Source organism: Calliopsis andreniformis, chromosome 5, assembly GCF_051401765.1.
Source record: "Calliopsis andreniformis isolate RMS-2024a chromosome 5, iyCalAndr_principal, whole genome shotgun sequence".
NCBI classification, from domain to species: domain Eukaryota; kingdom Metazoa; phylum Arthropoda; class Insecta; order Hymenoptera; family Andrenidae; genus Calliopsis; species Calliopsis andreniformis.
The window spans coordinates 8,479,398-8,496,226 of NC_135066.1; the positions used below are offsets into that span (position 1 = coordinate 8,479,398).

General features: G+C 42.6%; 2 protein-coding genes across 2 annotated transcripts in view; one reads left to right on the plus strand and one right to left on the minus strand.

Moving 5' to 3' along the window:
• LOC143178898 (tubulin monoglutamylase TTLL4) overlaps positions 1–16,829 on the plus strand; it is a 100,788-nt gene that overhangs the window by 5,796 nt on the left and 78,163 nt on the right. The window lies entirely within an intron of this gene.
• LOC143179348 (uncharacterized) lies at positions 16,009–16,497 on the minus strand. Its single transcript, XM_076378536.1, has one exon. It carries the CDS (start codon positions 16,495–16,497, stop codon positions 16,009–16,011), a length of 489 nt encoding a protein of 162 aa, XP_076234651.1.

A 16,829-nucleotide genomic window follows, 5' to 3' on the forward strand; every position in this document is an offset into this window, starting at 1 on the left:
CCACGCGTATAGCACGCAGCCGGTCTTCGTTTAGGGGAGAGAAGGCTGAGGCTGAAAAGGGACAGGGGGCATTGTATCGAGCACGGGTCTGAGACATTGGGAATTAAAGGCCTCCCCCATCTTCGTTTTTTTTTTCACTTACGACTAATAAATAACCAATACAAATTATACTTTTAAACTGTTTGCATATTACATACATATGTATGCACTTAACTAATAGATATAATTATTTAGTACAGTTAGATAATTTTCAAATATATTCTTTAAGAATTTGAAATTTGAATTTCGACATCGAGAGTGATTCAAAATATTGAAGTATAAGCTACAAATCGACCTTGAGGTGGTTCTTAATAATGAATATAGCACGGCTTGCCGAGTCGGTATCTTAATATCGATTATAATTACCAGCAAGGACACAATTATAAATCCCTTAGCCCGATTATGTAAAGCGATTCAGTTTAAATGACGAGCGGCAGTTGTCGAACTGCTTAATAAACGCAAAAGAAATTTCTCAATGCTACCGTCGATGCATAAATCTTTCAGTTGCTTGCCCTCTCCCCCCTCTCTTCTCTTGTTAACCAACCGGATATCGTGACAAGCGCGTAAAAAGGCGTCGCCAAGGTACTCGTAATTTCATTTTAATCGAGGCGGAAGCTCTCGGTAAAGAACAGCCGTTAATTAGTTCTGGCTTCGGTAATCGAAGAAAAATATGTACCGGCTCTTCATCGATAGTCACTCAGGTTATTACAACACTATCTTCTACCTGTTTGCACGCTCACGTACACACGCGTGCACGGCAACGTACGTGTGCACGCACACGCGCTCAGTATACCCGCATGAATGAATGGTGCTGCCGGGCGGAGAGGCACATCTCTGGACTCCAAGATCTAACTACCACCTGCCTCATTTTCCCACGAGCTCCGAGCGAACCTCTCGAATACGGATGAGATAGACGAGAACGAGCCGCGTGTGTAGAAACGAGCGGGACCGAAGGACGTCAGTCCACGCTGGGCCCACTGGTGGGGACCCTAGAGTGGGGGAATAACTTGACTCGGGAAGGAGGAAGAAAAACAGGACTGAACAGAAACAGAAGGGTGGGACCCTGCTGATTTGCGGAAGGAGAGGTCGCGAAGGGACCGAGACGGACGAAAATGCATGGTTAAAATGTCAGAGTTAAAGACGCGAAGCGTCGGGGTCCTAGGGAAACGCGAGAGAGAGGGAGAAGGAGGGATTGGAAAGAAACGAAGGGCGAGGAGGTCCCTTCGACGAAGGGGGAGGCACTCGTGGATACTCTTTGCTGGGTCCAGGAGTACTTTTTATGTGCACGTGCACGCGTACGAGCGAGCACGTGTGTGGAGAGGGAAGAGAGGATACAGAGAAGCGAGAGAGGTCCTTCGAAGGGGCAGGCAGGTAGAACACGTGCTGGGACGACGTGAGTCAGACTCGGTGGAATATCAAAACGTGATCTTCCTCTCTCTTTCTTTCTACTCCCTTTCGCTGTTCCTTTGTCTCGTTTCGGAATTTTTTGCGAGAAATCTTCTCGTGAAACAGTTTTTGAAGGCGTTCGACTGGCTAGACGTTGTATCTGTTCTTTGAAGTCACGTAGAATGCAGTTGATGTTTGTGTACCTACACTTTGAGTGGCCTTTTAAGCATATCTTATCGGTTTTGGGACGCTGTGACGAAACGTCGTCGTCTATGTGTCCCCTTTTAACGTTTCACAACCGATGACTCTTGGGAAGCTTAAATAAACTGTTTTAAAAGAAGTGACTAAGAATTTTGATTCTTTGGTAAGTTTTTAAATGAAGATGCGTGAACAGTTTTAGTGCAATTTTTACCAACTGCGTGCAGTTATTTTTTCATTACCATTACAAGCAATGGCTTTAACTTCGATAAAGTTTTATGGAAAAGAAATAAATTGCTGTGGGAACCCTTTTCATGGAGGAGATTTTAAAAGACAAAACGAAGATCAGAAGTATAATTGGTGAAGTTTTGAAGGCAAAAAAATTACACGCAATAACACTCAATTCGAAGTCCCAAAATTGATCTCTTTCGACGAAGAAAAGCGTTTTAAGAGGATCCAAGCACGCGAGTTGCTCCCAATACCGCCTCGGAGAGAGTCCTGATTATCAAAGATGAAGTGATAATTGAATGGAACTGCATTTCTTGTCAGTACCTTTAGGTCATCGATAACCAATTTTGTATCCGAATTAAAATCGTATAAGACAAATTAAAACTAAGACCTTACAGCTTTTAGTGCTTTGAAAAAGTGTTACTTTATGGTTTTTTTTATCAAAGTACTGTTCACAGTAGTTGGTAAAAAATGTACACACTTATTATATTATTACCCCTTGCCAGACCCTCAAATTTGACGAAATCGCTGAAAAAATGTTTACTCGTTTTTTTCATAAATAAACATAAGAAAAATTATATGTCATTGCTTAAGCCCGTGACTGTCACGGGCAGGAGTGGCAAAGAGGCAATGACTATTATTATTATATTAATGTAAAAGTATGTAAATTACAGTAATTTAATTTAAATTGAACAAAGTAGTGTCGAAGGTGCCTGTTAACCGTGCAATATCTGTATTTAGCGCTCTATGATTCGCAGTTGGTGTTAATATGTTCCCCTGAAATCGCGGCTTCCTCGTTCGACGTCAATGCGGCTTCTTAGCACGAGCCCCCCATAGACGTAACTGGATCCCATACGGGTGTTCCTCGGCCCGTTTCTTGTGCGGCTACGTTCCCACACTTTCTGCCCCATTGAAACGTACACCAGATGAATTCACCCCTATACATACCTCGAGGGTGGGAGCTAGAAAGCTCGGAACCCATAGAAATTAAAAGCACCCTCCTTTCAGGAAGTCTTTCAGTGGACGTGTGCAATGCACGAGCTGGACACGGTATTCAGTGAAAGAGCTGTTTCCGCATTTTCCAGATTTTGACCCCGATATGCATCGGGAAAATTCCTTTCTCCTACATTCCCCTTTTCCTCCCCTTTTGTACATCATGTATAAATCGACGTATTGTGTTTTCAATTGCACGTGCAGCATTAATTATTAAATAATAACCGTTTTATGTATGGTATATTGCTTTAGTTATAGATTCAGCTACAACTAAATTCATCTGACAGTTTTCCATTAATTAAATAAAAAGTGTATTCTATGGTAAAACGAATTAATGCATAAAAACATTTGATTAAAAAATATTCTTAGAAACTTGATCGTTTTCATTTATGTAATGGTACTTATCTAGCTTTCTAAAGGGCAAAAGTTTCCAGTTAGACGATTGTTTCGCATAAGTGACAAACCTTGACAAAAATTTCCACACAAATGTGCGCATTTGCATTGGTTTGCATCTATTCAACATGAAAAGCCTTTTGCATTCCAGAGAGGTGTGTGCAGGTGTCCCAGGAAAATTGAAGTAGAAGTAGAAGTGCACGTGTGGTGTGAAGTATGCACCCACGATTCACTCAACAGGTAGTCGTCTCTCCTCAGGGATCCATTTACAACTCCCTTCTGGGGGCAGGATTGTGCGTTCGGTAGGAGAAGGACCGTTATGACTACGATGGGAAAGGGGATGATATTTTATTGGCACACATGTATATGTAAATTATTACACGCTCGATTTACTGATTTATTGATTTTGATTCACGTGCGTATACATATCGGCATTTAGGCAAATGGCTGGATAACCAGCCACAGTTAACTCTAAATTATCTAAAGAATTTAACGATAACAGTTTGTTCCATCTGAAAATGAAAAGATACAGTAATTCAGTTTAACTAAAGTTGATAACAAAAATGTGGTTCAGTCTGAAAACACTGGACCACAAAGGGTTAAAGCCTAACTACTGGAGCTCATTCATAATTTTAGACTCATATGTGTACCCCCGTGCTGTAACTCTATTCGAAGCAATTATACTGATATGGCACAATTTCCAATGTGACAACCGCTGGAACCACGTCACTCTCATTATTATAAAAAAAATTAATGAAGTTATTAATTACAATTTGGAGCGACAGTACTCGAACGTCCAGCAGAATCTCTTAGTCAGAAACGTAGAAACATTCCGAAGTGGTATATTGCACGTGTTCGACACGAGTCTGACCATCAATCCCCTTCGCTCATTAACCTCGGGGACTCTGGCAGGCAGAGGGGTGTATGGCGCGGGGTGTGGTTACGTGACGAAAAATCGATACGGAAAGAGCGATCGGGAAGGTTGAACAGAGCCGGCAGGCTGAGCAGTTTAACACACCTAGTCGCGAATAAGTGTGCAAGGCGCGCATTTAGCGCCTGGAGGCTCTTTCACGATGCACGCTTATGCGAAGATATCGGCAGCTGGCCTGGAATCGTGAGAGACTCAGGCAGATGGCCTGCCTCGAAACTCCTTCACGGCGCTCGCGTGTACGTGCACACGACCACTAAGGATCCCTACACGCCTTCCTAAGGAAGGAACCACCGAGGATGTTTCCCACGGACTCCTGCAGTCTCTCATCTGCCGTATTACTCGGGCACACGAATATGCCCTGGATTCCTCTCCCTCCTCCTTCCCCCTTTTCCCCATCGCTCCTTCTCCTTTGCACCTTCACCGTTACCTTTGTCCCTTCTTCGTCCTCCGTCACCAAACGCTAACGCAACCAGGGGAAAATTCGCACCCCTTACCCCTTTATTTTTCGCTTGGTTTTAATCACTCCTCCGCTCATTTCAGGGCTATGGAATCGCGACGAGTGATTCATCGTCCAACCAAGTTGACTTTATCTGTTTAATTGTCTCGGTTTTTTAGGATTGATTGTTGAAGGTTGATCAGCTTACGTTGCGCTTATTTATTTATGGCGGGACTTTGGAGAATATCTATTTAAATTTTGTACAGGATTTACTGCGGTTCTGTAATCATTGCGAAGACATTTGTCGAAGATGAACACGTTTGTGCATTGAGACATTTATCTTTCAGTATCTCTAATGCTCGTGAAATATTAAGAAACTTCTTTCAAGGGGGCCTGGTGTACAACCGAAAGTCTCAACAACAGTAATTGCTGCATGTCACTTCTTTGATTAGCTTTCTGCATTATTCCTTTCATTGCTGTAATTCAAACATCACGTCCCTTAAGTTGTGTTATCTTTTTAAGTACATGTACGGGATGTCAGAATATTATCTTCAGATAGGAAGTCTGATTTCCCCAATGTGCAGAAATTAAAATAGATATCTCTCGTGTAAATCTTGCAATGGAAGATCGTTGAGTCACGGCGCTGCTAATTATAAGCGGTTGATGCCACTCAGTTCGTCGATGTCGTACTAGATCAGATCATGAGTTAATCGAAACCTGTTGCACCGTAGAAGACGATCGTCGCAACAGGAGCATAGTGCCGCGCCGACGTGTTGTCGGTCACGCGTAAATACGTGTCAGTGCATGGCGTGTTACTTGTGCACGAGTACCAGGAATCGTCATTAAGTGGGTGGCTAAGATTGGCTCTCGCTTGCTCTCCCTCTATCTTTCTCTCCCCGATTTACGGGTTAATCCTTCTCCCTTTCGCTTGCTTTTATCTCCTCGAGTACTTTTCTCCTTCATGTTTCGAGTGGGCGGGAAGATGTAAGGAGTACCGTAGCAGACTATTAAGAGAAATGACATCGAGAGTGGGGGCGGGGAAAAGAGAGAGAGAACGAGGATATGTAGGAGAGCAGACTGGTGGACGTGAGGGAACATGACGTTTAATGAATGATCTGCACACCTACTAAGGTTGTACCTAATCATTCTTGCGGCACTTGGAAATTCATCATTTTCATGGTCGTTTGGGCTTTGACCATTGTCTTAATTGAGATAAAATAAAATTGATTTCGTTCACACGCCTCTAGTATTAAAGTACAAGATTGTATGACTGCTATAGAATATTGTAGGAAACTTTTGTTTTTAAGAAAGTGATAAGTATTATTAAAAAACTTAATTTCTGGAAGACAGATTTAAAGAACGGATGGGCACTTTTTCGTAAAATTTATTGTGAAGTAAAATTATTTTTTAGTTACACAAAACTTACATTTTGACAATTTGCAAAATTGTATTCTCTGTGTGACATCACACCTAATAACTTCGCGTATGAAGTACGATCGACGTACACGTGGCTCGTCTAGAGGAACTTCGTCTGAAGAAGTACGAGAAGTGCTGTTTTGAATGAGAGATGTCGATTCGAAAAATCGCGGCAAAAGGGAGCGCGTGCACGTGAGTGCACGTGGCTGTCTTTTGCTTCGCTCCCCTGGCCGGAATTGGTCGCGTGTGAGAAGATGGTTGCGCTTATGGGGCTGTGAAGGGGAGGGAGGGTCGTTACAGCGCAGCTCATCCTTCGTCTTTTCTCGTGGCTGTCTCACAAGGTGACGCCGATGCCTCGGGACTGTGGGAATTCGGGACATGTGCGTGCCTACACACGCCGTGCTCGTGGTTCGCACACGAGGGGGAAATCTTGCGGTGTTTGGAAAGAGAGAAGTAACCGAGGGGAAAAAAGGAAGGGGGAAGACCGGACCTACGCTGTCCGCGGCACATCGGCCGCCATAAGGCAAGGAATCCATGGGAATATCGAGCATGTGCGTCGCTCGATCCGCTCGTGTGCTGCACGAGTTACAGGGTGGCTGCCCACCCTTCTTTTCCTTCTTTCTTTCCCCTCTCCTTCCGTATATGGGACTCCGTGACCTGGCGCATTTGGGGATTTCTTAACCACGTGGCTGCATAGGGAATTAAGGAGGCACGCGGGGTGACTCGTCCCTGCTTCTACCCCCTGTAAGCTCGTGGTCCTCGCGTGTCAACTTAAAACGTTTCATCAACCTCTATATGTGTTTCTCAAATCGTGCCATTATCTCTTCTAGTTGCAGTTTTTATTTTTGAAGACTATTCGTTTGTTTGCTATCATTTTTACATTTCAATTAAAAGTTGTCAAGTAAACCTTGTCACGTTTCTCTTTGACTTTTATCTTAATGAAATGGAGACACTACTGTGTTAATTAGAAGTTAAAGATGTAACAGGTTACCAGATAATAAGGTAGTATAGTGCTTTTCAAAAAATTAAAGTAGCTTTGAAGTGGATAATTTTCGCAATTTGTTTTTCTCCAGTATTGAAGGTTATATGCGTTGGCGCGTTAAAAAGAAAATGATAGCAGTAGCAATTCCTTCAGCAGGGGAAAAATTCTTCGCGAACCGGTCTTAATTTTTTATTCAAAGCCACTGGTTACCTGCTTCTTCGATTGGATGCACATTTACCTGAAGGAAACTGCTCTCCATGCAAAATGTTTTGTAACGAAAGATTTTCAATTTTTGTAACTTGTTACAGTTTAACTCTTTATACGTGAAATTCTTGAAAATTTAATTAATGACAGTTAAGTGTTTACTCTTGTTTATGGATAAGTCAACAAAATTTTGAACGTCCTATGTGAAGTATATTAACACATTAGCTGCGGTCGATAATGTACACCATTTAAAAATTTCTAATTGGTTTTGGAAATCGTACTTTTATGTCGTTTCAAAATTCGTAGTTGTTCGCTGCTAATTGTTATCGATGGAGTACATTGATAATAAAACTTGGAAAAATATTCTACTAGAATAGTTAAGAGTTAATATTAATTCCGTAAGGTCAGTCTGCAAATTTCTTTTTTATCAAATACATAATAATTTCTCAATAATTGTAAAGTCAGTCTATACTACATAAAAAGGAAAGCATAACCTTTATAGTAGTTTCATTTTTATATCCACTTACACAGGATTTCTACAGGTGAAAATACCTCGTCCTTGAAGCATTAATATGGCGATAGCAATTTTGCTAATATTTCATAGGATTTTTTCGTTACGTTGTGCGAAGTGTCAGTAGCAGTTTTGCTCATCAGTGGACTTCCTCTCACACAGCGCAATTAGTCAGCCGAAGTCTCGATGTTACGAGATGGCCAAGGGATAGAGCAAAGGATGTACGGTCATTAAGCAGGATACACTTTTTACGTTTCACTCGATACTCGTGGCCTTTCGTTACTCATCCATGTAAGATCGTTAGGAAGGGGTTATCCGGTGTCCATTCACTATGTTATCTTCGTCCTGACGGATGCGAGAGGATCCAAGAACGATGAGTTTTTTCTTACGAGACCTTGCCCTGCCTTACCTTACCTTGCTTCCCTTTTTCACGCTGTTGGTTACTTCACTTATAAGACACCTGACTGACTAGTCAGCGTAACATTAGCCCCGACAGCATTTCGGATTAAGTAGTTGCCATTCACTGTTGCCTCTGGTCACGAGAACCCCGACGGAAGCACCGTTTACTTAGGTAAAAATCACATTTCCGCTTAAAAAGTACCAACTCGCACCCTTTTCCATATCAGGAAAAAACAAGTCATAGAGTTACTCGAAATATGATCAAGATTGAAATAATTTGCATAATGTCCAGCTCTGTCGTCAGTTACATACTGACGCAAAAGAACTTTAAAGCAATGTTACGGCAAATTGAAGTAATTATTCTAAATACGAGAGCGTTTGAAATCAATTTCATTCGTTCTCGAACGACTTTCGCAGATAGAGGCTCTATTTACGAGGCTCGTGTTATTAAATGATGGCCGCAAAATCGACACTTTCCTCGCCTAAAGAACCGGAAAAAGAGGCGTCTTTTTACTCGTGCGTTTATTATGGGACACCTTACCAAACAATAAAACACGCCGAAGGTTATCGGCGCTTAACAACGCGCTTCTCAAAGAAAGCAGGTCATGCTTGAAGCTACTCGTAAACTTGATCAATTTCTCTCTTGTTACACGATAAATAATCGAAAAGGTGATGCCATTCGAAACGTCGATGAACGACCAGATCGGTTTCCGTAAGAAGCAATTACCACATAATTATGCGCTGCTGATGGTAAACAAGGCGGACACGATCGGCAAAGGTTTTCGTCCGTCGTATAACAATCATTATATCTTCCAGCACGAAAAACTTGAGAGACACTTTCGAAGCGTTCGACAATTATGTGCATCGACGTAATAAATCGTCGCTTGTCACACAATTTGCCTCCCAGCTATCGATACGGAGAGACGTCGAATGCTGGGAGGTTCGCATGATTCATCTTTTCTGCGGCATTTAATTATTACCCTGGAGTAGCAGACTTGGACAATTCTAATGATAGAACTGAGGCATCGAAGTTGTTAAAACATAGGTGGCGATTCACAATTCGTTAAGGTCTATCAGTGGCTGCGACACTAAGCGAGGGTTAACCATCAGCATCGGTCGAGGAAACGCGGTTCGCAAGAAAAGGCAAGACGAAGAAGAGTGCCACGTTCCGTACACGTTCCGTGCACACGCCTCGACCGGCCACCTAGATTACAATCACGACCAGCGCGGATAGAGGAGCAACACGGTCGGGGGAGAGCGGGAGAGCGTTCGATGATGAGCGAAAAGGGAGGAGGAACGAAGAAAAGGGTCAGAGAGTGAGAGAGAGAGAGAGAGAGAAGGAGAGAAGTGGGTAAGCGGCCGAGCGTATAATACTCGAGTCGGCATGTCGTACACGTACACCTACACGACCTTCTTATAAATACGAGACAGTGCGTGGCGCACTTGAGAGAAGGTGCGTAAGTCTGCATCTGCCCGAGATTCTCACGCGCGACGCATCTGTCTCGAGTTCCCACGAGAACGGCCCTGGAGGAACCGTGGCCGGGAGCTGTAGTCGAGAAAGTTTCGTCCGCCATCGCAGGCTGGACCACGTGGCTCTGGCGTGTTAACACTCGCCACTGTTTTTCCCGTCGTTGTCTTCCCCGATCTGATTGCTCGCCTCGGATTAGGGAACTGATGTACGTGAAATATCCTTCGATCAGAAGGATTTCTTTCCACCCCCTCTCCTTTCTTCATCCCATCTTATCTACCAGTTTTCTACGATACGTTGCAGTTTGCTTTTTCCTTTCTTCTATCTGATTTTTCAGAAATATCAGTTACCAAGGAGGTCCTCCTCGAAACATCCCCATTCCTTCCTAATCGGTGTGTACAAGATTCTTCTGTTTGTTTACGCGCACAGCGCTGCAATACGGATCCCGCCACACGATACTCATCCGACCTTCGTCTCCTTGAGATCCTGCGGCACCTTACGACGTTTCGGCTGCTTTATGGTCGACTACCACGCTATTATGGTGTCTGACCATGCAGAAAGGGATCAGGTGGGGCCGCCATTACCTTCCTCCAGGGGGTTGATTATTTTTACAACGCTCTCAGACGGACTGTCGCGGTTGCTTTATAGTTAACACAGCCGGTAGCACCAGGTCAATCAGAAGTCGATGATAATCGAGGCTCGCGTGCGATAAGGGTACTGTAGAAGTTTCTCGTTTCAATAAGCCATTCGCCAGCCATGAATAGTGAGTCTGCCTTTGCGTCGACCATATCGCGACGTTACGCAGTTAATCGCGCGAAAATAGCGGGTTTGTTCGAAGCAGTAAGAGCGCGTTAATCCGTGTCGGGCGGCCGACTCGAATTCCAGCAGGCTTTAACAGTACGACAAGAAAGCTGCCATATAAATCTAGGCTCGAGCGCGCGCAAAAAGGCTAGCCGCTCGTGGCTACTATCGCTTTTATTCCTCGCTGCCTAGCGTGCAGGACTAATCGGTGCTCGCGTCATATCCCTACACTCGATTGTTCAGACGCTATAGACTGTTTTATGTCTACGTCATGCCGGATTGTACCGATTTGCCGCGACTGCTTTTGCCACTTACCGCTACCGATCCTCATTGGCAGTGATTTCTTGCCGATTTCCTAATCTATCGTTAAACGAACTCGTGCATGCCGCCTTGCCGTGCTACCGTGACACGCCTGAATCAGAATTGCATACAATTATAAGGGATTGACACACTTGTGCTCGAATCTCAGATAATCCAGGGATCATTTAATTGCTTGAGTCATGTTAACTCTTTTCGACCAATGTCTAGGGCATTTCTGGCAAGGATACTGATGATTACAATTATTACGAAGTTAGTCTGTTAAGAAGACTGACTTAAACTATAATTTATTATAAATTATCAATTGTGTCTGATGAATCAGCATATGTACTATTTTATAATACTACATTATAGTAATTTTGCAAGCATATTACAGGCTTTGACGTACTAGTACGTCATCGCCAGTTTAACTGTGACGTACTATTCGAGTCCCATGAGAAGTCCTCTAGAAACCATGAGGAGCAATGCATTTCAGGGAACTTCTCGTGGAACATGACTAGCACTAGGACTACCAGGACGTCATCGGCAAAAATGGCTAGTTTAACTTTGACGCACGAGTACTTCTATACACCATCCATTGCGAACGAGTTAAATGGTGGTACCTTTTCTTCTTCCTATTCCAAAAGGAATCTTTGAAGAGCATTCTGACTGGGACTCTCAATTTCGCAAGAACGTTTTGAGGAACGAAGGTGTCACACGTCACAGTCGTTCGAAAACCGACCGATCAACCGGTAGAAACGCACACAGTCGGTCCTGACAGCTCGTAGGTGTGTATACCTGTCACGAAGACATGCACAGGACACGTGACACGCGTGCGTACACAGGCGCTTACATCGCGCGAGCACGTGTACGCTGGTATTTATACGGTGTTCTCTCGGGGCCGTGGGAATGAGCGAGCGGGCACCAGCGACCGTTCTGGCACGAGCGCCGCGACGAGCGTCGACTTGCGCGACGGCGCGGCGCGGCGCGGCGGGCCGAGGACAGGGACAGGGTAGGGTAGGCGATTACCGTTCCGCGTCGCGCCATGCCGCGAGCCTAGCGGGGGCCCACCGCGCGCGCCACGCCGATCCCGAGACACGTGCTTCTTTCCTAGCTGTAAGTCGACCAGAGAAACGCTAGGAAAGTATCGTGGATCGGGTCGAGCCCGTTTCCTCCTATCACGGTTCTAGTAAATCCATTTCCTCTTATCACGCTTCTAGTAAATCCATTTCCTCTTATCACGCTTCTAGTAAATCTGTTTAATGTCTGACCAAGTTCATTGAAACCCGGATGCAATACAGTTTTGATGACGATGGTAATTAAAATCGTGGTAAAACAGGTTTTCTTTTCAGAATTTCACAAATTTTCGATAGGGCCTAGGTGACCACCTACAGTTTTTGAGAATTTGATGCAGGTATCTACGTATGTCGAACACGAAGTGATTTTTTATCTATTTGCCAGTGATTTATTTTGTATTCGTCGTGGGTAAAATGTGTTGAGTAATTTCCTTGTATTACGAGTCTGACTTGTAAGAGCACATTTTCATTTCAGTGATACTAGATCGTTATTCTGAGTGAATGGATTAAAGATCAAATTCTTATTATCTCGCTGGTGGTCAATTGATTTTTTGGACACTTTTTATTTTTATTTTTTGTTTTATTAATTAGGCTACCAATGCCATTCTGTGCATAATAGATGAAAATAAATGTTAAAATAATTATGTTTATTGAAAAGTGAAATCGTAGTAAGAGTGACAGTATTGCGAGTATTCATGAAACGGGTATGGACAGGGAAGACAATTTAAAACGACTTGCAGCGATACAAGGAAATACAAAATTGCGTTACGATCCATTGGGACATGATCGCGATCATTAAGATTCGTTTATCTCATAACTACCTTTTAATTTCGATCTCGTGCAGTATTCACGTTTTCACGTTTTGAGTAGCTACCCCTGATTATATAACATTTCATTATACTCTATAACCACCGAAGGAAAAAATAATATCGATCTCCCATTACTTAATTCACGAAATCGATACGTCAAAGAGAGCAACAATTTGATCGAATTTTCTACACGATATGGTAAACATCTGCAGCCGCAGGAGGAAGAAAGTTCACTTTTGTAATTCGTACTTCGCTTGCGGCCTCGTCGTTGCTTTTAAATAACAATATTTACGAACATTCGTGTCGCATCGAATCGCGATGGAAACAACGTGCAAAGTGGCCATCAGTAGCTGAGGTCGTGGTGAAAGTGCTAAAGTAAGCGTAAATGTTCTGTCAATTGAACGGTCGTTCTGGAATTATTTTACACATCCGTGAGAATCGAAACGTATCATTTGGAAAATACCTCGAACTCGCCGACGGACTTTACAGCTTAAAGATGTTTATCAAGCGCCTGGCGGATGTTGGCGAATTTTGAAAGTACCGAGAGAGAAATGCTTTTTGCGCCCATGTTTCTTTATCGTCTGTCGATTATTCGACGGCCGGAAAGCAATAATTATTTATTCTAGAAACGATTTAAAAATGACGAAACAATCAGCTTCGACCAGTTGAAATTTCACGCGCGACCTGAAGGAGAACGGTCGGCCGACTTACGAGTAAGTCAGCTACTTGCGTTCACCCGTTTACTGGCCGCTTTAAAATATTTCACCAATGGACCGATCAACATCAAACTAATTTCTCGCCTCGGACTCCGTAATCATCGTAATTACACGAAGAAAAGGACTCGTGGCGTTGCGACATATTTGAGGCTTTCCGATCGGTTTACTCGTTTCGTCAGGAATTCGGGGCATAAAACAAACAAGCAACGTGTGTCTTCGGTACACTGAACCGTGTAATGAATTAATTTCGCCGATGGAAACGCCGATTAAGCTGATCGACGAAAAACGTCTGTATAATTGATACATTTCGTGCAGCTATCCAGGTTGTTCTCTTTAAGCATACATACTTAATGTTTACAGCGCCAGAGAAGCATGACACGATCAACTTACCTTAATGTCAACCGAGTAATTTTTAGATGACATTCAAGTTTTAGATGACATTTTGCCTGGAGCATTATTGGGATCGAGTGTATCTCCAGATTTTTTTAGAAAAGCGTTTTATTGTTCAAGTTAGTTATTTTAATTTGAAGATAATTAGAATTAATTATCCATAAAATTCACTGTGCCTCTTGCTACTAAAGAAATTTGCTTCGTTTCTTTAGGGCTGATGCATACTAGTGATATTTTGACGCACGATCTTGTCGCGATTGTATGCTTTTCTTTGCTTTCCCAATTATAAGCAATGAAGTCAGATATATGATTCTAACGAGATCATGCATCAAAAGCCAAAATATCACGTCTGTGTGTCGGGCCTTACGATACTTCAGTTCTTGTACTCACCCCTGATTTAGTGTTTGGCGTTCCTCATGCAGGGTTGTACGGAGAGTTGCCTACCTTTCAGGCTTCTGTCGTTTCGTCGATTAGACTTTCAAATTATATAATAACTGGAAAATTATTTCTCCGAAGAAATATTTATAGAATTGTAGATGGTTAGGAATTTCGAATATCATGATGAAATGTGTTCAAGTTCTTATTACGATGAATGAAGTACATACTCGTATTTTACTAATTCAGGAAAAATTATTTTTGAAGCAGTATTATTAGAATTTCGTTCTAACTTAACAAGCACGTTCTCGTTTTTAAATGTTAATAGTACAAAATGAAAGAGTGGACAATTTTATTTCAGTTATCGATGCATGTGAAGTATTATCATATAGCAATGGCTTTACAGCTCACGCTATAATAATATTCACTGGAACATTTGCGCTTTTATTCTTCCTGAAAAAAATACTGTATTGAATATCCTCTTGGACACTCACGGTCGACTGATTATTAAAGAGAGAAAATGGGGTTAACCCTATCAAGGAGCAATCCCCCAAATTATTCACCCTATGTATTATTGTATTATTTGGCACACGAGTGGCGTGCATGCCGTAATCTTTTGTTGATTTTTGAATGAGGGGATCTGTTACCCCTATGGAAAGGTCATGTGAACTTGTACACCCTATGTTACCTTGGTGGACATGTGCTGCTGTCACATATGGGCAACATGTGTCTCCTACTATTCCTATGTTCAGACTGTACCTTTAATAATCAAAGTCTCTATGGTTTTGTCTAGTAAGAAGAAAAAAGAAGGAAAGAGTATCTGTTCTATAAAAAAGCAAACTTTTCAAGGCCAATCAAATGTTTCTAGAAAAGTTTGCATTCATAGGAAATTTTGAATTCTCTTAGCTGATTATACTGTAAAATTTGAAAGAATCTGTCAAATTTTCGTCTGGTATAGAAAACCTGAAATTCTTGAAAGATTTTCGAACCTTTTCTTAATAGAGCAAGGGGCTGAAAAGATCCCTACGGTTTCCTCAAACTAGTTTCAGGTATGAATGAACCCTTCTCAAAGCTTGGAACCTTCTGTCCTCAAGTATACTAACGATTCCCACGGATTACAGATTACAGCTGAATTGTCATTGGAACAAGTGAATTTTTGTCTTATTTCTAAGAGTTCTGAAAATGTTTGTATAAATACCCGAAAGTTTTTACATGGAATTTAAACGATACAGGTTATCAAATAAAAAATGGTTTGGCATGCTAATTTACAAGGGATATAATAACTAACAAGGAAAGGTGTTAATTGGTGAATGATGAAAGACATGAAATGAGTTACAATTAAATTTATTTCTTTAATAAATTGGAAGACATTAGGAAGGCTTACCAGTATACACTGATAATATTAAAGCCAATATCACATCTATACGTTAACATAATTATTAATCTAGTAGGTACAAATATCACAATTGTGACCAATTTTTACTGGCGTCACAATATTTAAAAAGACAGATAAAAAATAATACAGTTGTATTCTCTCTAACTGATCGCTGAACCAAAATACATTTATTACGTAGTATAAGAGAAATTCTATAATTGCGTTCTCATCGAACAATTGATCAGTTAGGAAGCGATTGTGAACTAAAATCTATGTATCACAGTTTCTGAACAATCTTATCTAGAGACAGTCTAATAGGACAAAAGTCCCCTCCGTGTTCGTAAGACCAAACCATGGCCTTCGTTGATTATTTCGTGTGACAGTATCACATCAGCTTCTCCATGAATTTCTTCAATCCTTCGGATGTGTGGACCCCTTTCTCTTCTCCATCGAATCTTTGCTGGTTCCAGGCACGATGGAAAACTGCTTCAGCTCCGTCTGAATCCTCAGGAATTCTGACAGTCGAATCTCGAAACTTCGTGTGAGGTAGGTGACATTTATCGAGTCCCAAAGTTCTCTCGATATTCACGCGACTTGCATCTCGGGAAGCTGATGTTGCGAGAAAGCGCGCTCTTTGTAACACAGGTCACTATCGGCCATGCTCAGGGTCGTCCAGTAGAAATCCCCAGCGTGGGTATGGGCGAAATGAACAGGCACGTAACACTGACCAGGTACAACTGGTACCACTGTCATCTGTCCGTCCAAGCAGACAGTGATCGCAGCTCCTTCCTCAGCGTTCTGGAGTTCAGCGAGGAGCCTTCTTTCCAAGGCCTCGTTGGAGTTGTTCTGGTTGTCGACCTCCTCGGTGAAGACCTCCACTTGTGGCATCGCCTTCTGCTCCTTGCCGTACTTGCTTCTGCTGGTCTTCTTCTTCAGCAGCCGCAGAATCGGCTTCAGGGCTCTCCTGACTCGCATGCTCTTCGTGGTGCTCTTCCCAGACATCTTCAAGTTGTACAGATTGTCGTTCAACTCGTTCTCGTACTCGAACACGTGGCTCATAGTGGTGGCGGCCATCTTTGCTTGTGTTCGTCCTTTGCTGGTTCTTGATCGGAATGCAAGACACTGAACCGGTTTTAAAGGCGCGTTTCGCGGACCGTACCGATTCAACCGATTAATCACAGTGCGAACTTAATTTTCGAAAAAGCGTTTGCGAAGCTGTTTCGAAAATCGAGGAACGTGAGAGAGGCTCGTGTGCTTTTCAGATGCTTTGGATCGAAGCGCTAGTGAGCGAATGGTGCTTTAGACGAGCAACCCCGGATCTTATATAGGCCTGGCCGAGCAGGACAGGGTGACAGAGTGGGGAGGGCAGGTGCACTCTGGCTGTGGGAACTTGGAGAATTCGGAGC

Bases quoted from the DNA above. Each gene is read 5' to 3' on its own strand.
- LOC143179348 (XM_076378536.1), bottom strand. From the start codon at position 16,497: ATGGCCGCCACCACTATGAGCCACGTGTTCGAGTACGAGAACGAGTTG.